At 44.3% G+C, this 23,910-nt stretch overlaps 1 protein-coding gene across 2 annotated transcripts in view; it reads left to right on the top strand.

The window, feature by feature from the left end:
* Positions 1 to 23,910, top strand: part of ZMAT4 (zinc finger matrin-type 4) — a 303,234-nt gene that overhangs the window by 260,677 nt on the left and 18,647 nt on the right. For both annotated transcript variants that reach the window (XM_081870079.1, XM_081870080.1), the window contains exon 6: positions 4,777 to 4,873. In XM_081870079.1, coding sequence (XP_081726205.1) covers positions 4,777 to 4,873 — 97 coding nt within the window. The remainder of the gene's footprint in view (positions 1 to 4,776; positions 4,874 to 23,910) is intronic.

Genomic DNA, 23,910 nt, shown 5'->3' with positions numbered 1-23,910 from the left:
TTTTTTAAGAAAAGAAAGGGGATATTTTTGCCTCTTTGTCTGCAAACCTGCATGCATTTCTGGCCCAAGCAAGTAAGCAAGGGTAGGATGGCAACTTGGTTGGGCTGAAGCCTCTGCCAAGGGGAAAAGAAAGAGGAGGAAGAAATAATGCCATGCACTTAAAGTGCACCATATTTTCATGATAATTAAGAGCTGCACTCCAGGAAGTAATGCGCAGGAGATAATGGCAGCTCTTGTTTGAACAAGGAGAGTACTTAGTGCTATTCTGCTCCTATTCAGCCCCAGAGACATATCACTGCTGATGTCTCTCTGGGTCTTGATTGCAGCTCAAGTAATCCTTTTGCAGACAGAAAGGAAACTGGTATTTTGTACCCTGAAAAGCATGGTAGTGGCTGGAGGAGGAGAGGTGTGCAGAGGCCAGAGAAAGAGCTATGAGTGGAGGGGTGTCCCATTTGCTATCTCCTTGGAGCCCCTGAGAAACCAAACTGAACCTTCTGCAGCCTAGAACTGGCTCCATGTGTAATAATATAATATAATATAATATAATATAATATAATATAATATAATATAATATAATATAATATAATATAATATAATATAATATAATAATATAATATAATATAATATAATATAATATAATATAATATAATATAATATAATATAATATAATATAATATAATTGCTGTTTTATTGAGGGAAGGAGCAAACAGAATTTATTTGGGGTTTGCAAAATAAACCCCAAGACTGAAGCCTGTAAAAAGGAGAAACTTTCTCTCTGCAAGGCCTGCAGTTCACGAAGGGGTGAAAAGTTTACTTTGACTGGACTCTGACCGACTGAAGACTCAGCAGTTGGCAAGGTTTAGCTGCAAGGAAGCAACATTTGGAGTTTGTAAAAATGCTACAGGAAGGGACTAATGAGGATTTGTATGTTTTGCTTGCCAAACAGTATCTCAGCTTTGGAATGCTTTAATCTGGACAGTTACAGATAGGTAGCCGTGTTGGTCTGCCATGGTCAAAACAAAATAAAAAAATTCCTTCCAGTAGCACCTTAAAGACCAACTGAGTTAGTTCTAGGTATGAGCTTTCGTGTGCATGCACACTTCAGTGTATCTGAAGAAGTGTGCATGCACACGAAAGCTCATACCTAGAACTAACTCAGTTGGTCTTTAAGGTGCTACTGGAAGGAATTTTTTTATTTTGTTTTAATCTGGACAGTAATTGACATGTCCAGCCTGTTTGTGTTGTTTGAAGTACCTTATCAAGGAAGTAGAATGTCATGTCAACCTTCCTGGCAGACAGAAAATCCTGTGCAGTGATACCTCAGGTTAAGAATTTAATTTGTTCTGGAGGTCCGTTCTTAACCTGATACTGTTCTTAACCTGAGGTACTACTTTAGGTAATGGGGCCTCCTGCTGCTGCCGTGCGATTTCTGTTCTCATCCTGAACCAAAGTTCTTAACCCGAGGTACTATTTCTGGGTTAGCGGAGTCTGTAACCTGAAGTGTCTGTAACCTGAAGCGTCTGTAACCTGAGGTACCACTTTACATCCTATCTGTAACATGTCAAATGTCTCATACATCATGTCAGTTTCTTGGCTAACAGAACGTCCTGCTTCATAAATCATGTCAGAGTTCTGGACTACAATACAATATGTTCATACATCATGCAGATTTGCTTTCTGAAAAACCTACGGTATATAAGTTTTATCTGAACTGAGATCAATACTCCAGTCTGTTTAGGACTGGGGTCTAGCTGCAGCTATAAAATAAAGGCATTTCCTCGAACCCCTGCTTTGTCTTTGTTTGACTGAAAACACCTGCTACATTATGATTCAGCAAACCTTCACTGAAGAAGAATTAATTACTAATGAATCTAATTATCCATGGATTACAACTATTAATGGAATGCAAGAGGGAAATAACAAGAACTTCATAATTTTTTTATGGATCATTTGAACAAATAGACTGTGTGAAAATGTTGTGAGGATTGGTGGCATTACCTTCTAAAGAGGGCACTAACTTTGATTTATTATGGTTATGGTTTTGGCAAGACACCAGCTTGTTAGTAGATTGGAAAGGTTGAAAGAAGAAAATGCTGGAAGTCTTCCCAAAGCCATGGTCAGATGCCAGTTCACTTTCAGTTTGAAAAGGCAAGATGGCGTGAAGCTGTGGCATAATTGAGAATTCAGCCCTTGAAGGGGGGGGGCATGAGGCTGAAGATGATTGATTGATTACAACATGAAGAGAAGGACCAATATAAACAAATATTTCACACAGTAAGTTATAAACTCCGCTTGCAAATTAATGGATATGGAATAGCTAAATACAAACAAAAGTCATCACACCAGTGACTGTTAAAATAAAGAATTAAGACCGGAACTGTGGTACTTGGATTAACTAAGAGAACTGGAGCAGGACCAAGGAATAACATCATCATCTCCTGATAATCAGAACACGGGAAGTCACCCCAAATTGTTTAATTCGGAACTGGATAATTGGCTCTTTTAATTGTATTGTGATTTGGTATTGTATTAATGTGGCTTATATTGGATTGCTATTAATGAAAAATTAATAAAAAATTTTCTGTACTCCACTTAGAGATGTAGAAATTATCTTAATAAATAAAATAAAAAGTAAGGTTTTTCCAGTCCACTTGGAAATGTTGGGGTTTTTTGGGACTCCAGTTTTGTCTCTGCCCACCAGAACCATGTGGCCCCTGGAAGGCTGCTCAGAAAGGAATATGGTCCTTCAGGTGAAAAAGGTTCCCCATCCCTAACACAATTCATTATTTAAACCATTAGTTGTGATAATACTGTTACATGCTACCCATCCCGCTGAGCAGTGAGGGTGTTGCTTGCTGCTGAGTTTTGATTTCATGGAGTGAGAAAACAGTGGAGACTTGTGGTGCTTTATGATATCTGGTTTATGTACAATCAGAGGTGCAGAGCACCGTGGAAGCAAGTAGACATCTATGGCAGGTAGCAAAATAACTGTTTCGGCAAGCAAGCAGCACTGGGCTTTATATTGTCAAAACCAACTCCAGCAGAAAATTCTGCCTCTGTCTGCATCTCTCTGTCTCTGTCCAAATTCATAGTTGTCACTTTCCCTCTGGGTTGGACCAATCCCCCCCTCCCTCCAGTTTTGTGAAAATAGTCTCCCTGTGGAAATGTATGTGTTATCTTGCTATTTTCTACTGCTTTTTGGAGGTGAGAGAAATTTCCCCAAAGATTTTGGGAGGCAGTTATTGCTGATCTTACAGATCTCCCCAGAAGGTGTGACCAAAGAGATGCTGCAGAGAGAGTCTCACATTACTAACTGCATTTATTGGGATACCTTGGGAGCAACATAATGTGGCATCACTCAAGGGATGCAAGAAGGTGTCATTTTCCATCCCACCTTGTGTCACATGAAGCACTGTTTCCATTCCACTGTCCTTTGTTTTCTGCCAAAAACAACATTATTTGTCTCACTGTCTGCTGTGACAAAATTGCACAAATTATATTGGCATTCCACCCCATTAATTTCAATGCAAATGATGCAATCCAGTGGGGGGGGGGAATAAATTACATATCATTTGTGGAATGAAAACAGCAGCTGGATTGATTCCCATTCTGGACATGGGATGAAGAAACCATTTCTACTCCCTTTTCCATTTTTGGCAATGTTCTCCCACATCCCTACATCAGGCCCCAAGGTCTTCCATGAAGTGTGACCTATGGGGAGCTTCTCCCGTGAGAAGCTTTTTCAAAAGTTGAAAGAGCAAGGGAGGAAAACAGAGGCCTTAGCCACCTCCTACAGTTAAGTCAGGATAACAGCATTCTCCCCCCTCCTCAAAGAATAAATAAATCTGGAGGGTTTCATTGCATTCTTGTTCATTTCACAAACGGTCAAAAAAGAAATTTCAAAATGTTCGCACAGCTCTGTTTTTACAGACTGGACAGAGATGTCAGACCATTAAGGAATATTAACATTCCTTTGTTAAGTAGCTGACCAGACAAGAGTTTGTCAGGTGATATCATTCCAGTATGTGAATTCATGCTAATAAACGCAGCAGCCAAATTTCTAATAATAACATGTAGTGTCCAAAATGAATTTTCTGAGCATGTGCAAATGGACACTATTCCCTGCTTTTCAGACCTATATGCAAGTGAATGGTGACAATCACATTTTAGGTGACTGTCAACATTTACTTCTGAATCTGTATCTGAAGAAGTGTGCATGCACACGAAAGCTCATACCTAGAACTAACTCAGTTGGTCTTTAAGGTGCTACTGGAAGGAATTTTTTTATTTTGTTCTGAATCTTGTCAGTTTTTAGACATTTACAAAATTTGTCTGGGATTGTCACCAAATTTCAGGCATTCACTGTAACATATGTTAAGCTGATAATGGCTGCAGAACCATCTGTTGCAGCAATGGGGAGACATAATGTAAGATTATACATTTTGGGAATCATCAGTCACAACTGAGCACCATTAAGCTTCAATGGAAGGATTTAAGTATGAGAGCAGTGGGATATTAAACTTGGGATGTGCGCTGTGTTTGGTCAAATCATGAACCAAATCAGGTCAATTTGTGTCATATACAGATCAATCTGAAGATCCTAAAAATTAGCAAAGGGCAGATTCGCTTGTTCTGAATGTATTTGCAGAGGTTTGTACAGATCTGTAGCTCAAAATAGCCGCTCAGAAAGCCAGACAAAGAGTGTGTGCAAAATGTTGCCATAATTCACTATGAGTATAACACAGTGCAACTAATTCTGATGCATTCTGTTCACAGGTCTTAAGCGGAGCTATACCTGTAACATCTGCAATGTCACTCTAAACTCCATAGAACAGTATCACGCGCACCTGAAGGGGTCCAAACATCAGACCAAGTGAGTAATCCTTTGTTGGCTGGCTGGCTGGGTGTGACATTTTGGTGAGTAAGTCTGAGAGAGGGGACATAAGGGCACTGCCCCCCCCCCATCTTCAATCAGATCTATTTTGGAAATTAGGGTTGTGCCCTTGACTTTTGAGTATGATCATAATGGAGAGACAGGCATGGAGGAAAGTTTTTGGATTGCATTCTCAAATACAGGAAACCTAAGATGGGTTTTCCTAGCAAGAGAGAGATTTAGACATTTAAAAACAGGAAAGTAGACAGCTGCGCAAGTTGGCTTCCACTGCATTTAGAGATTTGAACCCAAGGGAAATCTGGGAACAAAACAAAAGCATGCATTTTTTGAGAGTATCTCAAAACATGTTGGGAACCAATTTCCTTGTTTACCTGTCATTCCACTTTTCACTTTTCCTGTAGTTCTATTTTGATCCTCTCTCTTGCGTGAGTGAGAGAGGTTTTGAACTGCTACATGGTGTAGCTCTCCTGGAATCACTTCAGAATGTAGCAGAAGGAGCCATGTACTTGGAAGCTTTCTTTCTTCATAATGCCAGGCACATGGGAGAGAAGGTTAAGACTGAGTCTTCCTTCTTGACATGCTAACTTGTCACAGACAGAAAGGCTGTGGGAAGGGTTGTTGCCAAAACATTAGAGCTATGTGTAAGCAGCATCTCAAAAGTTATCCACCCTGTTGGTGTTAGAGAAATCAGGAGGATCATTTCACTAAATTTCTCCAGGGGGAGAAGAGAAATACTCTAGCAGTTGCTCGGGGTGGAGTTCACCATTAGAAAATGCCATAGCACAGCTTCTTTTTAATATAAGGTTTTCTTTTTAAGAGCACAAGCTTCATTTGTCCAGTGAGTTTCTGGGCCCAATTCAAGTCATTAGTAAAGGTAAAGGTAAAGGGACCCCTGACCATTAGATCCAGTCGTGACTGACTCTGGGGTTGCGGCACTCATCTCGCTTTATTAGCCGAGGGAGCCAGCATACAGCTTCCGGGTCATGTGGCCAGTATGACTAAGCCGCTTCTGGCAAACCAGAGCAGCGCACGGAAATGCTGTTTACCTTCCCGCCGGAGCGGTACCTATTTATCTACTTGCACTTTGACGTGTTCGAACTGCTAGGTTCACCCTGTCGTGGGGATTTGAACCACCGACCTTCTGATTGGCAAGTTCTAGGCTCTGTGGTTTAACCCACAGCGCCACCCGCGTCCCAAGTCATTAGTACTTGCATGCAAACTCCAAAATAGCTTGGAATCCAGGTACCTAAAAGATTGCCTCCCCCAGTATCAACCATCTTGGACTGTATGGCCGGCAGATGAGCCCCTGTTGGCAGTCGTGTCACTTGGGACTCAGCTATGCAGCTGCAAATAAAATGTTTTAAGTGTGTTTTAAGTGCGATATATATTGTGACACTATATGGCCTTATGGAAAATTCAATGTATTTTTTAAAAACGCTTTTTAAAAAGCATTTTCAGAATAGTTTTTATATGTGTGTAGATTCTACCTTAGTGTTGTCCGGTTGGTGCTGACCCATGAATGGGCCTTAGGGTTCTTAGTGGTCCCCTGATTATGGAACGCCCCTCATGGTGAGGTACATCTGTCCCTTCATTATTAGCATTCAGGGGCATTTATAAATGTTCTTGATGGTTGTTCATTTGATGGCTAAAATATGCAATTTCTGGCAACCTGTTTCCAAAGATTAGGCCATTCTTAAATGTTTTTAAATGTTTTAAAGTTTTGATTTAGTTTATTTTTACTGAAATGATGATGATCCAGTGCTAAAGATTGAGTTTCCCTGGGGGAAAGAGGCAGGTCAAATGGAGGTGTGTATAAGCCCTCAGTGTTACTCTGGTTTTAATTTCAGTTGGAAATTTGGATTACCAAATACCTGGTGGAAAGCCATACATGTGCTATATACTTTTATTGTTCATTTATTTATTTTTCTCTGTTGTTAAAACCCTGCAATTGTGCAATGATGAAATTTGGGCTCGTCCCCTAAGCTTGTTTGTGTGTACAGGTATCAGGAGATGGAAATTTCTATGGTCTGTTTGGCTCTTCATGAAAACTTAAAGAGAACTTTGAAATAACTGTTGTGACGTGGGGTTTGTGATTTCAGCTCTCTTGACATAATATGCTGGAGACAGTTCTCTAGTAACACTTCTTTATTAAAGCAACAAGACTGAGACCTGAGGAGGGGAGAGCTACATTTATAGGGACAGGGAACTAGCTAGAAAGGATACATTTTGGAGGGAACAATATCAGGCAATCACAGTCCTGCCTTTTGGAGGAAACCAATAAGACAGAGGATCCAAATACAGCAGCTTAAATGAACCAATAGTAGCTGTGCCCTCTGGAACCAAAATGCAAATACAGATATAAAATCCTTTGACTCAATACACAACACCCCTCCCCCCCAAGTGAGCACAGCAGACGTAATCTCTCAGGTACTGTGGGGTCCTACAACTTCTACTTGATCTCCTGACAACAGGTGTTGCCGGTTCTGGATTGGGTGTCACCTGTGGTAGGGGGGCTGCTATAGGGGTTTCGTCAGGAACAGATGGAGTCCCAGACATCTCAGGGTCCCCTACCTGTTCCTCGTCATCCTGAGGACTAGCAGACCCTGGTTCATTTGCTGAAGCCCCTGGTGATTGCACCTCTGGGCCATGCAGCTCTGCGTCGTTAGCCAGGGATCAATTATCAGACTCCTTCCTGCTGAGCGCCCGGCGCCTCAGCTGATCTATATGTCTCTTCCAAACTTGCCCATTTTCCAAGGTCACATAATAGGACACAGGTCCACTACTCCAGGTGACCACACCAGCCACCCACCGCGAACCTCGTGAATAGTTCCTCACCCAGACCAGATCTTCAGGGGCGAAATACCTTGTTGTGTCAGTCTCAGCCTGGGGGTTTGCTCTTGAATTACGGTTTGGCATTTTATCCGGGTGGACATACTCCAGCACCGTTACCAATCTTCTACCCAAGAGCAGCTCAGCTGGTGACTTGCCCGTCGCAGTACACGGCGTCGCATGCTGCAAAAATAACATTCGCGCGATGCGAGCTGACCAGTTACCCTCCATTAAGCGCTCAATGGATTCTTTGGCTGTTCTTACCATGCGCTCCGCCTGCCCATTGGAGGATGGGTGAAAGGGTGCGGATGTGACCCCTCTTATGAAGTTATCAGCCAAGAATGCCCTGAATTCTTGGGATACAAAAGCTGCCCCATTATCTGATACAATGGTCTCAGGTAACCCGTGGGTTGCAAACAGCTGCCTCAACACCTTGATTACGGCAGCTGATGCCATGCTAGGGACCATCGCCACTTCTAACCATTTGGAATATGCATCGACGATAACCAAAAAGACCTTCCCCTGGAATGGCCCAGCAAAATCTAAGTGCAGCCGGCTCCAGGGAGATCTGGACTGCTCCCACCAGTGAACTGGTGCTCTGGCCACTTCTGGCCGCACCTCTTGGCATGCCTTGCATGTTCGTACCCATTGCTCTATGTTCTGGTCCATTCCAGGCCACCACACATAACATTGGGCTAGCGACTTCATCCTGACCATTCCCGGGTGTCCCATGTGAAGCGTCTCAAGAACCCTGTTTCTCAGTGGTGCTGGGATGATCACCCTATCTCCCCACAGGAGACAACCCTTATGCATGGATAACTCGTGCTGCCTTGTCGCATAAGGCCTGAATTTGTCTTCATGCGGACCACCTGGCCACCCCCTCCCCACCCAAGTGAGCACACGGGAGAGAACAGCATCTTTCCACGTTTTCTCAGCAATATCAGTAGCCGTTACAGGAGCCCCCGGAAGTGTTTCCAGCATCATTATGTGCTCCGCTGGAGCAGGATCCTCATTGCTCCCGCCAGGAAGGGGCAATCGACTCAGCGCATCAGCGTGGCACAACCGTTTCCCCGGCACATGGGTCAAGGTGTACTGGAACCCGTTCAGGAATATAGACCAACGCAACATTCTGGGGGAGAGAATTTGTGGCATTTGTTTGTTCGGGTTGAACAACCCCAACAGTGGTTTGTGGTCCGTTTCAATGGAGAAATGACGACCATACACATAATCATGGAACTTTTTGATTCCTGCCACAATTGCAAGCGCCTCTTTGTCAATTTGAGCATAGTTGCGCTCCGTGGGCGACAACGTACGGGAATAGAAAGAGATGGGCTTTTCCGACCCATCCGGTTCCCTATGACTCAGCACCGCCCCCAGGCCGTATTGAGAGGCATCACATGCCAGGACCGGCGGCTTCGATTCATCATAATGAGCAAGGACGCTCTTGCTACTCAGCATTCCTCGCAAGGAGTCAAAAGCCTTCTGCTACTCCTGCCCCCATCGCCACACATTCTTTTTCTGCAACAGTCTATGTAATGGTTCAGCTACCGAAGCTTTCTGGGGTAAGAACGAATGATAAAAGTTAATAAGTCCCAGGAATGACTGCAACTCCGTCTTGTTCTGTGGTCGTGGTGCCTCGATGATGGCCTTAACCTTAGCATCTGTGGGGTGGATGCCTGATGCATCAATTTTAAACCCCAAGAATTCCACAGTTGGCACCCCAAAACTGCATTTTTCCTTTTTTAGTTGCAACCCCACCTCCTTGAACTTGAGCAACACTGCACGGACACGCGCAACCAGTTCCTGTGGGTCTTTTCCAGCAATCAAAACGTCATCAAAAAATGGCAAGACCCCCGGCAGACCTCTTAACAGGCGTTCCATGAGCCCTTGAAAAATCCCTGGGGCCACACAAACTCCAAATTGTAATCTGTTAACTCTGAACGCCCCTTTATGTGTGACAATAGTCTGTGCTTCCGCTGATTGTGGGGTTACTGGCAGCTGTTGGTAAGCTTGTGCCAGGTCAATTTTGGCGAACACCTTGCCCCCAGCCAGTTTAGCCAACAGATGTGATATGACTGGAATGGGGTATGAGTTTCCCCTGAGTGCCTTATTGATAGTACATTTGTAATCAGCACAGATCCTGACTTCCCCATTTGCTTTAAGGGGTGTGACGATTGGAGTCTCCCACTTAGCGGAGTCCACGGGTGAGAGAACTCCCTGCTTGACCAATTTCTCCAGCTCTGCTTCGATCTTGGGTTGCAGTGCAAATGGCACTCGCCTTGGTTTGAGTTGGATTGGGGCCACCCCAGGGTCCAATTTGAAGTCAACTGGGGGCCCTTTATAACAACCCAGTTTTCCATTAAAGAGACCGGCAAATTCTTTGCATAATGCCTCGCTCATCTCAGGGCAGGTTTGGATTGAATTAAGCCCTGATATACTCAGTCCCAGGGCGGGGAACCAGTCAGTGCCCAGGAGACTGGGGCGACTGCCCTTCGCAATCACCAGTTTGAGTACCGTCTGTTTGCCCCGGAACTGTACCCTCATGGCACACATTCCCATGACATGGATGCGGCCCGCTGAGTATGACTGCAAAGTTGCCGGGAAGGGCTCCAGAGGGGGCAACTTACCCCTGGGAAAGAATGTCCTCGCGGTCTGGTCCGACACGATAGTGAATCCAGATCCACCTCCATGTCGCACAGCTGACCAACAATCTTCACCTTGACGTGTGCCTTGCCTTGTGCTGGAAACTGCACGACCCTCCCGTTGATCTCTGTTACGTAGTGGCAGTCCTTTAGAACATGGTTTGCTGTGGGCGATCCAGTCTAGGTGCTCCTGTCGCTCCCAACGCCGCCGATCTACAGACCTTGGCGATGTGACCTGTCTTTCCACACGTCCGGCACATAGCATCCCGGAAACGACAACTCTTCCGCTCATGGTTTCTGCCACAACCAGGGCACCTGCCTCGGTGATCTTTGTGCACTGTGCAGGCCTGACGCACTGACTCGACCCCACGGACTGGGCTCTGGCTCGGAGTAACCTCTAGCTCGTCCATGGCATGCGCAACTTCTATCTGTGGCTTAGGGGCCCTGCGACTGGCATCAAGCTCCTCTCTTTCATAATTCTCCGTGGCGGTGGCCTCCTTCAAGGCTGAAGCAAGGGTAACCTCTTCTTTAGCCACGATGCGTCTTCTGGCTTTCTTGCTGCTCAGACCACCGATAAACCGATCCAGGAGAGTCTCTTCCAGATCTTGGAAGTCGCAGTGCTGAGCAAGCTTCCACAGTTCAGCTAGAAATGCAGATACAGACTCCCCAGCACGCTGCTGCCTCTTATGAAACTCCATCCGCCGGGCCATCTTGGTCTCAGTAGGCGCTAAATGGCAAGAATATCTTTGAGAGATGTTTCACTTAGCTTCGCTGGGGCAAGCAATGCCTTGGCCAGCTTGAAGATCTCAGGCCCACAGTAGCTCAGGAATGTGGCCCTTCTTTTGCTGGCATCGGTGATCCCTTGAGCCACTGCGAAGAACTCGAAGCGTTCGACGTAGTCTTCCCACGTATGGGGCTCTGATGGCTGGAAGGGCTCCAATACCCTTGGACTCTCCATTGTCCTGTGGGCAGGGTCGTCTTCTCAGCTGGCCAGTGAGTCTTGTTCTTAGCTACAATCCGGACTCTGAGGCAGGGCTGCGTTTAACCGCTCCTCAGCATTCCGGATCCCATCCTCGTCGCCAGTTGTTGTGACGTGGGGTTTGTGATTTCAGCTCTCTTGACATAATATGCTGGAGACAGTTCTCTAGTAACACTTCTTTATTAAAGCAACAAGACTGAGACCTGAGGAGGGGAGAGCTACATTTATAGGGACAGGGAACTAGCTAGAAAGGATACATTTTGGAGGGAACAATATCAGGCAATCACAGTCCTGCCTTTTGGAGGAAACCAATAAGACAGAGGATCCAAATACAGCAGCTTAAATAAACCAATAGTAGCTGTACCCTCTGGAACCAAAAGGCAGTTACTTTACCCTAATGCAAATACAGACAATAATAATACAGATATAAAATCCTTTGACTCAATACACAACAATAACAGTTTTATGTTCTCCCCCCCACCCCATAATTTGTAAAATCCCACTATTTCACTGTTTCATCAGCTGACCATTTTAAGTCAGCCCCCGTGGGTTTTTTAGGGAGCATGAAGCAGGTGCTCCCCGTATGGCCTGGACTGCCATGGCAGGATCCTTCACCCTCCACACCCCACACCCCGGCACATGCACACACCCCATACGCATGTTCCCACTCCGAGTGCCGTGAGTTCACGCAACACCACTGAGCTCCACTTCTGCTTAAGGTTTCTCACTTTGCCTTTGGCAAAGGAAAATATCACATGCACCAATAATCTTCCCTTTCTGCTCTCTTGCAAAGAAAGAACCTTTCTTTTCTTAGCATGTTCTATATTTTTTCACTTGCAATTTCCTCTGCACACCTCACCTTTCCTCAGCATCTATGAATATGAAAGGCCTTGACTAGATCCCCCTCACTGTATTTTTATTCCTTCCATTCTTCAGACAATGCAAACGATTTCTCTCTCAACTTTTTTGCCTCTGAGCCAAAGCAGCAGTGACTGTTCTGTTAAGAGGAAGTTGACCTTCACTTCAATGAGATTCATAAAAAGTTAGCCTGCCTTAAATTGGATTTCTGGACATGAATGTGGACAGGGTTTAAAAAATGAAGAAATCTGAGCTATTATGACCCCCTTCCCTAGCCACTAGACTGGTTATAATTTGTTCCAGAGGTCCGTTCTTAACCTGAAACTGTTCTTAACCTGAAGCACCACTTTAGCTAATGGGGCCTCCCGCTGCTGCCGTGCCACCACCGCACGATTTCTGTTCTCATCCTGAAGCAAAGTTCTTAACCCGACATACTATTTCTGGGTTAGCGGAGTCTGTAACCTGAAGCGTATGTAACCCGAGGTACCACTGTATCTGCCTGCTGGTTGTGGAGAAGGGGCAATATGAAGAAAGCCCCTGATGATTCTACCATGTTGTAGAAGGTGGTCCTTCCAGTGTCTGGGCCCCAAGCTGTTGGGGGCTTAATTGACGTAATCACCAGCACTTTAATTTGTGCCCAGAATCAGACCTTGACCATTATTTTGTTGTTGTTGTTTAGTCTTGTCCGACTTTTCGCGACCCAATGGACCAGAGCATGCCAAGCATTCCTGTCTTCCACTGCCTCCCACAGTTTGGTCAGACTCATGTTCGTAGCTTCGAGAACACTGTCCAACCATCTCGTTCTCTGTCATCCCCTTCTCCTTGTGCCCTCAGTCTTTCCCAACATCAGGGTCTTTTCAAGGGAGTCTTCTCTTCTTATGTGGTGGCCAAAGTATTGGAGCCTCAGTGTAAGGAGTGTGTACAGGAGCCAGCCCTGTGACTGGTAGGGCCTTGCAGGTCTGGGGCCTTCCTGAGTTTGGCCTGGAAGGGCAAGGTGCGGCTGCACAAGGTGAGGCTTGACAGAAGACTCGTAGTACCTGGTGGCAAGGGCCGGGAGGGGTATATAAGACCAGCATTTCCCTCTGGCTCTTTACCACAGCAACACACTACCCATCTAGCTGTGCTTCGGCTTCCTGGCTCTTGGACCCTTGGCTTCCTGACTCTTGGTTTCCTGACCCCTGGACTGCTGATTCCTGCTTCCTGAACTCTACCCTGGTCCCGACGTACCAAGCCAGGGTTCCGACTGCCTGTAATCCAGACCATGACAGTTTGCTGTGGCCAACCTACGTCCCGGCCACGGTGCAAGATGGATGGAGCCCGGTCTACAGATCTCACCACGGTGCTGCAGAACCTTCACACACAGGTAGCTATGCTCCAGGTGGAGGTTCGAGCAGCCCCGGCTGCAGCCCCAGCTGCAGCCCCAGCCTGATGTGACCCCATTCAGGGGGGAGCGTGGGACCCTTTGGGGTTCCGTGAGCCAGTGCTGGCCACCTGCGCAGCAGTCTGCACAGCAGACTTTCCCACTCCACGGAGTCAGGTGTGCTTCATGGTTAGCCTGCTCTCAGGTCTGGCACTTTCCTGGGTCATTCCGTATCTTGAGGCCAATGACCCCATGTTCAGGGAGCCCAGACCACTAAGATGACCCTGTAGAATCTCCAGCAGGGCACTCGCCCGGTTACTGAGTACGCCACAGAGTTTTGTCAGTAGGCTGCAGACACCCTGTGGAACGAAGCTGCCTGTTGGTTCCACTTCTGCCAGGGACTTCATCCACGCCTCAAGGACGAGTTGGCACAGGTGACCCCCTCCCCCAGCAGCCCTGACAGACTTTTTCATGCCTGTCCGAGAGGGATTCCGAGCACCGCTTGAGGGGGCCCCAGGAGCCCAGTGCTTGTGGGGTTTGAGGAGGAGCCTATGCAAGTAGGTACTGCCCGCCGCTCTCTCCACCCAGGATAAGGGTCGGAGGCGGGCCTTATGCTTGTACTGCGGAGAGGGAGGCCATTTCACGGCAGGGTGCCCGGCAAAGAGGTTTGCGTCAGGAAACAACAAGCCCCGGCTGTGCTAGGAGGGGCTTAGCCGGGGCCGAGTCACTGTGCACCCCATTTCCTGCTCCCTAGCCGCATTCTCCTTCCCCAGGGGGGCATGCTGGTCCTGGAGGCAGTGATTGACTCTGGAGCCTCTGGAGTCTTCATGGACATCAGTTTCGCCAAGAAGTACCAGGTGGTAAAAGCATCACCTGTTCCACTGGTGGGCCTGGACGGGACCCCCCTCACATCGGGACTCATTAACCATGAAACCTGTCTGCTGGTCATGTTGGTGGCACCCTGGCACCAGGAACTGTTAACATTTGAGCTGGTCCAGACCCCACATTTTCCGGTGGTCCTCGGGAGCCTCTGGTTGGTCCGGCATGACCCCGCCATTTCCTGGGCACAGCAAACGCTGTGTTTCTCATCATCTTCCTGCCACAACGTCTGTGCCCAGCACCCCCCCCTGTTGCCTCCATCACAGCCAGAACCCGCGCAGTCCCACTGACCGGCCCCCAGTTCTTCCACTTTGCATGGGACTGCCCCAGACGGGGCAGGGCCACTGGATGCCAGCCTAATCCTGGAGCACTACCGGGATTTGGCGGATGTATTTGAGAAGAAAGGGGCTGAGGTGTTGCCACCCCATCGGATTACGATTGCCCTATTGACTTGCAGCCAGGAGCAGATATTCCCTTTGGCCACATTTATGCCTTGTCGGCTCCTAAGCTAAGGGCCCTTTGAGAGGAGCTAGACGACAACCTTGTCAGGGGGTTCACTCCACGTCCCCTGCTGGGGCCGCCATCTTCTTCATTAAAAAGAAGGACAGTGGGCTACGTCCATGTATCTACTACTGAAAGCTGAACCAGGTTACCAAGCAAGAATCGCTACTCCTTGCCATTAATTCCTGAATTGTTCGTGAGGCTGAATTGTTCGAAAGGCTGAATGGAAAACAGTGTTCTGAACCCAGTATGGCCATTTTGAGTACTGAGTCATGCCCTTTGGAATGTGCAGTGCACCGGCCACGTTCCAACACTTTGTAAACAACTTTTTTGTGACTTACTGGACCAGTTTGTGGTCGCGTACTTGGATGACATATTGATATTTTCAACGTCCCCAGAGGAGCATCGCCAGCATGTCCGTCTGGTCCTGCAGCACCTTAGGTAGCACCGGCTGTATGCCAAGCTGGAAAAGTGTGTGTTCCACCAGGAGCACATGGAGTTCCTGAGTTATATCATTTCCCCTGCTGGCCTCCAGATGGACCCCCAAAAGGTGCAGACGGTGCTGGACTGCAGCCCCCCCCCCCGGAATGTAAAGGGGGTGCAACGGTTCATCGGGTTTGCCAACTTCCACCGTCACAGGGGTTTTTGCATGTGGTTGCCCCCATCTGCACCCTGGTCCGGAAGGACGCCATGTTCCAGTGGGCGCCAGCAGCGCAAGAGGCCTTCGAGCTCCTGAAGGAGGCTTTTACCTCTGCCCCCATCCTGGCCCATCCGGGTTAGGGTTAGGGTTAGGGTTAGGGTTAGGTTTTCACCAGGGCAAAGCTGATCCATGTGTGTTTGTCAAAGAGGAGGGGCAAAACAAACTGTATTGTTTATGTTTTGTTGATGATCTTCTGATGTTTTGGAAGAATCAGGCTTTGTACCAAAGCACCCTAGCTCAGCTGAAGGAGCACTTTGACATGAAGGATCTTGGTGAGGTATCCAACTATCTTTCTCTGCAGGTGGAGAGGGACCAAGCAGGTAATTTTCTGGTACACCAAACACAGAAAATTGCTGATATATTAACCAGGTTGAATTTGGTTGATGCAAACCCAGCAGACAAACCAATGGTGACAGGTTACCAGGTAGATAGTACTGCTGAAGCGTTTTCTGACACTACGCTGTACAGATGCATTCTAGGCAAGATGAATTTCATTGCTAGATGCTCAAGACCTGACATAGCTGTAAGCACTAACCTGCTTAGCAGACATGCCAACAATCCTACTGTTCAGGATTGGTCATAACCACAGCCCAAAGGATTATTGGTCATCCCCTCCCATCTTTGGAAGAACTGTACGGTTCCCGTTGTCTTAGGAAAGCAAACAATATCCTGCAGGATGCATCTCACCCGGGACACAGTCTGTTTGTACTACTGCCTTCTGGCAGGAGATACAGAAACATCAAGTCAAGGACAAATAGACTGAAAAATAGTTTCTATCCAAGAGCTGTGGCCTTCTTAAATGCAGTAACTCGATAGTGTGACCTGGGAGTTTGATGGGTGTGGGTGTGGGTGTGGCTGGAATGTGGTTTGTTTGGTTGTTGTTGTTGTTTTGCTTTTGTTGTTTTTAAGGGATGGCATCCAATTTCGTTGCACTTGTGCAATGTTGCACTTGTGTAATGACAATAAAGAATCTATCTATCTATCTATCTATCTATCTATCTATTGGAAAGCTCTGAAGTGCATAGCCCGCTGTTTGAAAGGGACTCTGCACTACAGGCTGAGGTTCACCAGTCAGAAGACTGGAGGTCTTGAAATCTTTGCAGATGCTAGTTTTGGATGTGACACCACGGATGGTACAAGCACTTCTGGAGTGTGCTACATGTACAACCACTGTCTGTTTGACTGGCTGTACAAAAAGCAGACGACAGTTAGCCTAAGTTCCTGTGAAGCAGAACTCAATGCTCTGTCATTTTCACTCATGGATTGTGAATGGTTGATGCAACTGTTTAAGGACATCAGAGTTTCTGTGAAATGTCCTATACAAGTGTATCAAGACAATAGATCCTGTTTGGCTTTGCTGAACTCAGAGAGTTGCAAGCAAAGAAGCAAGCACTTGCAGATTAAGCTACATCGTGCAAGAGAGTGTATTCAGAAAGGACTCATTCAGGTGTCCTACATGGCAGGAAATGAAATTCCCGCTGATCTGTTGTCTAAGGTTGTTAACAGAGAACAACTTAAGGTTTATGTACAGAGGTTGCAATTGGGTTGAACCACAGGTACTACAGGTTACACGGAAAGGGGGAGGATGTTAGGATATTTCCGTTCCACCTTAAAAAGGGAGCAGGTTGTTGTGTCACAGCTTGCGTATTTCCTGTTCACAGGAAGTTTATGTTTTGTCTATTGCTTTCATTTCTCTCTCTGTGCCTGAGACATCGAAGCAGGCAGTCATTTATTTTTTTAAAAAAATTGTATTTATTCAAAGATACAAAAAATAAAAGGACAAAAAAGAGAAAAAACAGAAAAAATGCAAACAATTGATAAAAAAAACCAAATCATTTTTTTTTAAATTTTTTATTAAAAGTTTTGTTAATACAGTAAAGAGAAAAATCGGAATAAACAAACAAAAAAGAAACAAACATAAAATTTAGCATCTTATAATAACCATATTTTCTTCATTTTTGGGCTTCCTCACATCTCTCGCTCCTGCGTTCCAAATTTATAAAACTTTAGCCAGCAACTTATCACCTTATTTCCATTCTTATTGTACACATTTCCAATATTTTGTCCCTAACTTTGAATATTTTTATCTAGGTCCTAAATACTTAATTTTGACATGATATTTATTCAAAATTTATTTTTCTCATAAAATTCACTCATTCTCATAATCTTTTCAACTAACTTTATGGTGCCCTGTTATTTTCAAATCTCTCATCCTTCTTAGCACTCATAAAGTTTACAATGTTTTTGTAGGTAATCCTTAAATTTCTTCCAATCCTCTTCCACTGCTTCCTCTCCCAGGTCTTGGATTCTGCCAGTCATTTCTGCTAGCTCCATATAGTCCATCAGTTGCATCTGCCATTCTTCCAGTGTGGGCAAATCTTGAGTTTTCCAATATTTGGCGACAAGTATCCTTGCTGCTGTTGTTGCATACATAAATAATGTTCGGTCATTCTTTAACACCCTCTGGCCAACAATGCCCAGAAGGAAGGCCTCTGGTTTCTTAGGGAAGGTATACTTAAATACCTTTTTCAGCTCATTATATATCATTTCCCAGAAGGCCTTGACCCTGGGGCAAGTCCACCAGAGGTGAAAGAACGTTCCTTCAGTTTCCTTACATTTCCAACACTTATTATCTGACAGGTGATATATTTTTGCTAGCTTGGCTGGGGTCATGTACCACCTATATATCATTTTCATAATGTTTTCTTTCAAGGCATTACATGCCGTAAACTTCATACCGGTGGTCCATAACTTTTCGCAGTCAGCAAACATGATATTATACCCAATATCCTGTGCCCACTTTATCATAGCTGATTTAACCGTTTCATCCTGTGTATTCCACCTCAGCAGCAAGTTATACATTCTTGAAAGTACTTTAGTCTTAGGTTCTAACAGTTCTGTTTCCAATTTCGATTTTTCCACCTGGAATCCTAGCTTTTTATCCAATTTAAAAGCCTCTTTAATCTGAGCGTAATGTAACCAATCTCGCACTTTATCTTTTAGTTTCTCCAAACTCTGCAATCTCCAATTGTCTCCATCTCTTTCTAATATTTCCCAATATTTCGGCCATTCGACCTCCATATTGGGTCTTTTCACAGCCTTAGCTTCCATAGGTGATAACCACCTTGGGGTCTTGTTTTCTAATAAGTCTTTATATTTTGTCCAGACATTAAACACTGCTTTCCTTACAATGTGGTTCTTGAAATTCTTATGAATCTTAACCTTGTCATACCACAGATATGCATGCCATCCAAAAGCATTGTTAAATCCTTCCAAATCTAAAACATCAGTGTTTTCAAGAAGCAGCCAATCTTTCAGCCAGCAAAAAGCTGCTGATTTATAATACAACCTTAAGTCTGGCAGGGCAAACCCCCCTCTTTCTTTAGCATCAGTTAATATTTTAAACTTAATTCTGGGCTTTTTGCCCTGCCAGACAAATTTAGAGATATCTCTTTGCCACCTCCCGAAACACTCCATTTTATCCACAATCTGTAAAGTCTGGAAAAGAAACAGCATCCTTGGCAATACATTCATTTTTATAGCAGCAATTCGGCCCAGCAAGGAAAGTTTCAGTCTTGACCAACTTTCTAAATCTCTCTTAATTTCTGACCAGCACTTTTCATGATTATCCTTGAATAAACTCAGATTTTTTGCTGTTATGTTCACCCCTAGATATTTTACTTTTTTAACCACGTTTAACTCTGTCTCTTTCTGAAACCTTTCTGACTCTGAAACTGTCAAATTTTTTTCCAATACCTTAGTTTTTTGTTTGTTTAATTTAAAACCCGCCACCCGACCAAAGTCTTGAATCAATTGTAATGCCCTTTTCGTACTAGATTCTGGCTCCTGTAGGGTCAAAACTAGGTCATCTGCAAAAGCCTTAAGTTTGTACTGTTTCGCTCCGACCTGAATTCCTTCCCCTCTAATCATATTCAAGAGCACCTCCAGGACCGAAATAAATAACAGAGGGAAAATAAGGCAACCTTGTCGTGTTCCTTTTTCAATTTTAAACTCTTCTGTCACCACGTTGTTAACTATCAATTTGGCCTTCTGTTCTGAATAGATTGCATCTATCCCATTTTCAAATCCCCGTCCAACTCCCATCCCTTCCAGGTTTTTCTTCATAAACTTCCAAGAAATGTTGTCAAAGGCCTTCTCCGCATCTATAAATATTAACACTGCTCTTGTATTAATATTTGTTTGCAAAAGTTCCAAAATGTCAATAATATTCCTTGTGTTAGCAGACAAATGTCTTCCTGGGAGAAAGCCTGCCTGATCTTTATGGATCACTTCGCTTAAAACCTTTTTGAGTCTGTTTGCTAAAATGTCTGCAAAAATTTTGTAATCCACATTTAGAAGGGAAATGGGACGGTAGTTCTTAAGTTGTGTCTTTTCCAATTCTGATTTAGGTATCAATGTGATGAAGGCTTCTTTCCACGTTTCCGGTGCTTTCTTCCCCTCCATAATCTCATTGCAAACCTCCATTAGTGGATATATCAAATAGTCTTTCAGTATCTTATAATATTTGGAGGTAAGCCCATCTGGCCCTGGGGATTTGCCCAATTGCATATTCTGAATGGCAGCTTCAATCTCTTGTCGTGTTATTTTACAATTCAGGGTTGATCTATTTTCTTGAGACAACCTTGGTAGTCCATTCTTTATCAAAAATTGTTCTATCTCAGCCTCGTTTTGCGGCCCTTGAGTATATAGTTGTTTAAAGTATCTCTGGAAGCACTTCCTAATCTCCACAGGGTTCTGAATATTTCTTCCTTCAGTCTCTAGTCAAAACAAAACAAATTCCTTCCAGTAGCACCTTAAAGACCAACTAAGTCAGTTCTTGGTATGAGCTTTCGTGTGCATGCACACTTCTTCAGATACACTGAAACAGAAGTTTCCAGACCCTTCTATATAGTGAGAAGGTGGGGAGGGGTATTACTCAGAAGGGTGGTGGGAATGGGTGATTGGCAGATAGCTGTGATGAGCCTGTTGACGACTCTTAACGACTGCAATAGGTCTTACAGGAAAAAGCAAGGGGTGAAAAGGTGAAAAATGGCTTTGTCATGTATAATGAGATAAGAATCCAAGGTCTTTGGATTCCTCAGCCAATTTGCGGTTCTCTGCAGTGGCCTCGAATAACTTTCCAATCGATTGTGCATTCAAAGCAACTTGTTCAGTTAATTTATTAACACTGGCTGTATTTTGGTCAATCTTGGCCGTTTGTTCATCCGCTTTCTTATCCAAAGCTTCCAGTTTTTCAAAGATTTTCTCTAATACTGAACCAGATCCTCCTGCAGCCATATCTTCCAGCAGTGGTTGCTCAATTTCTTCTTCCTCTGCCAGCAAAACAGTAGGAACAGATGATCTACGCGGCTGTGAAGTTAAGGTTAGAGTTGTTTGTTTGCTTTCGCTCTAGCCGCTCTTGTTTTCCCAGTGCCACTCATTCCAGTTTTGTCTACTAGTCAAGGTCAAACTAAATTGTTCCCATGGGAATCCAGCAGCCCAGAGGGTAAACAGTCAAATAGGAGGAAAGGAAAGGGAAAGTAAAGTCACAACTGTAAATCCAAAATCCTCTAGAGGGAGTTCGAATATGTCTTGAGGGAAAAAGCCAAATTGTTAAAGTCCAGTTAATTTCCAAAGAACCTTCAATTTTTCTTGTAGTTAGCAGAGTTGGTTTAAAAAGCACTACAGTATCTCTAGCAAATGCCAGAAAGGATGTTTCAGTGTAGCAAATCCACAAAGACTCAGATTGTAACAAACCCAAGTTACAAAGTATCAAAGTCTGCAATCTGACAGTTCTGTTGATCAGGCAGTCCAACTACCTGGGCTTCTCAATGAAATTGTAATTCCAGAAGAAGAGGTAAGACACAGTCCATATAAAAAATAAGTCACTTAAAATAAGTCACTTACATAACTTTCTTTCCTTTGCTTATTTCCTTGACCTCCTCACACCTCCCTTTTTTGTATTCTAGTTCAATTAGATGTTTCAGCAAATCCTTACCAGCTTTGTTTTTATCCTAATAATTTATCTTAATATACTGTAATTCTCGTCTTTCACCAATTAAAAAATCAATTTTAACCTAGTCCTTTATATCATTTCTGCTAAAACCACATTACTTCATTCCAACAACCTTTTAACATTCCTTAATTTTGCAGTGTTTCTGTAGATAAACTTTAAATTTTTTCCAATCTTCTTCCACCAACTCTTCACCTTGGTCTCGGATTCTGCCAGTCATTTCCGCCAGTTCCATATAGTCCATCACTTTCATCTGCCATTCTTCCCGGGTGGGTAAATCTTGTGTCTTCCAATACTTCGTGATGAGTATTCTTGCTGCTGTTGCATACATAAAGAAAGTTCTGTCCTTCTTTGGCACCAATTGGCTGACCATGCCCAGGAGAAAGGCCTCTGGTTTCTTCAGGAAGGTATATTTATCGTATTTTTCGCCCTATAAGACGCACTTTTCCCCCTCCAAAAATGAAGGGGAAATGTGTGTGCGTCTTATGGGGCGAATGCAGGCTCCTTGGCTTCAGCGATAGCAACGCGAAGCCTCCGAAGCCTGCGCTCCGGAGGCTTCGCGTTGCTTCCGCTGAAGCCAAGAGAATCTGCTCTTAAGGTTGTATTATGAATCAGCAGCTTTCTGCTGGCTAAAAGACTGGCTACTTCTTGAAGACACTGATGTACTGGATTTAGAAGGTTTTAACAATACTTTTGGTTGGCATGCATATCTATGGTATGACAAGGTTAAGATTAACAAGGTTTTCAAGAACCATATTGTCAGAAAAGCAGTGTTTAACGTCTGGACAAAATATAAAGACTTACTGGAAAATAAAACTCCAAGGTGGCTTTCACCATTGGAAGCTAAGGCCCGAAAAAGACTTAATATGGAGGCCAATTGGCCAAAGTATTGGGAAATACTAGAAAAAGACGGAGATAATTGGAAATTGCAGAGTATGGAGAAAATGAAAGATAAAGTGCGAGATTGGTTACACTATGCTCAGATTAAGGAAGTTTTTAAACTTGACAAAAAGTTAGGGTTTCAGGTGGAAAAATCGAAGCTGGAAACGGAATTGTTAGAACCTAAGACTAAGGTACTTTCAAGAATGTATAACTTGCTGTTAAAATGGAACACACAAGATGAAACGGTAAAATCGGTTATGATAAAGTGGGTACAGGACATTGGGTACAATATCATGTTTGAGGACTGGGAAAGGTTGTGGACCACTGGGCTGAACTTCACTGCATGTAATGCTTTGAAAGAAAATGTTAAGAAAATGATATACAGATGGTACATGACCCCAGTCAAACTTGCAAAAATATACCATTTGTCCGATAATAAATGTTGGAAATGTAAAGTAAGCGAAGGAACTTTCTTTCACCTCTGGTGGACCTGCCCTAGAGTGAAGGCTTTCTGAGAAATGATATATAATGAGCTGAAAAAGGTATTTAAGTATACCTTCCCTAAGAAACCAGAGGCCTTCCTCCTGGGTATTGTCGGCCAGAGGGTGTTAAAGAAGGACCGAACTTTTTTTTGTATGCAACAACGGCAGCAAGGATACTCGTCGCTAAGCATTGGAAAACCCACACTGGAAGAATGGCAGATGCAACTGATAGACTATATGGAACTGGCCGAGATGACCAGCAGAATCCGAGACCTGGGAGAAGAGACGGTTGAAGAAGATTGGAAGAAATTCAAGATTTACTTACAAAAATATTGTAAATTGTATGAATGTTAAGAAGGATGCTAGATCACAAATAATCTGGCACCACTAAGTTAGATGGTGTTATGAAGATAAGTGAGATTTAAGAAAAGATAAATTTTTGGATAATTATTAGATTACATTTAATTTTTTAGGATTTGAACAAAGGATATCTAAAATTAGAGAAAAAACATGGGAAAATTAGATAATAAGATTGGAAACAAGGCGATAAATTGCTGGAAATTTTTTTTTGTGTGTGTGAGGAACGCAGGAGTGGGAGATGTGAGGAAGTCCAAAGAAGTTAAGAAATTATGTTAAGATACATGTTATATTGTTTCTTCTTTTGTATTGTATTCAAAAATTGTTAATAAATATTTATATAAAAAAAAGAAGAAGAATCTGCTCTTTGAGGCTGGCGGTAGGGAAAGCAGCGCTTCACCCATCGCCAGCCCCAGAGGATGGGGGGCAGCAGGAAGGCGCACGATGCCTTCCCGCTACTCTCCAACCTGCCTTTGAGGCTGGCAGTGGGGAAAGCAGCGCTTCCCCCATCGCCAGCCCCAGAGGATGGGGGGC

The sequence above is a fragment of the Podarcis erhardii genome (genome assembly GCF_964252035.2).
Source record: "Podarcis erhardii genome assembly, chromosome: 7".
Taxonomy (NCBI): Eukaryota; Metazoa; Chordata; class Lepidosauria; order Squamata; family Lacertidae; genus Podarcis; species Podarcis erhardii.
This window is presented reverse-complemented; position numbering and strand designations above follow the sequence as displayed.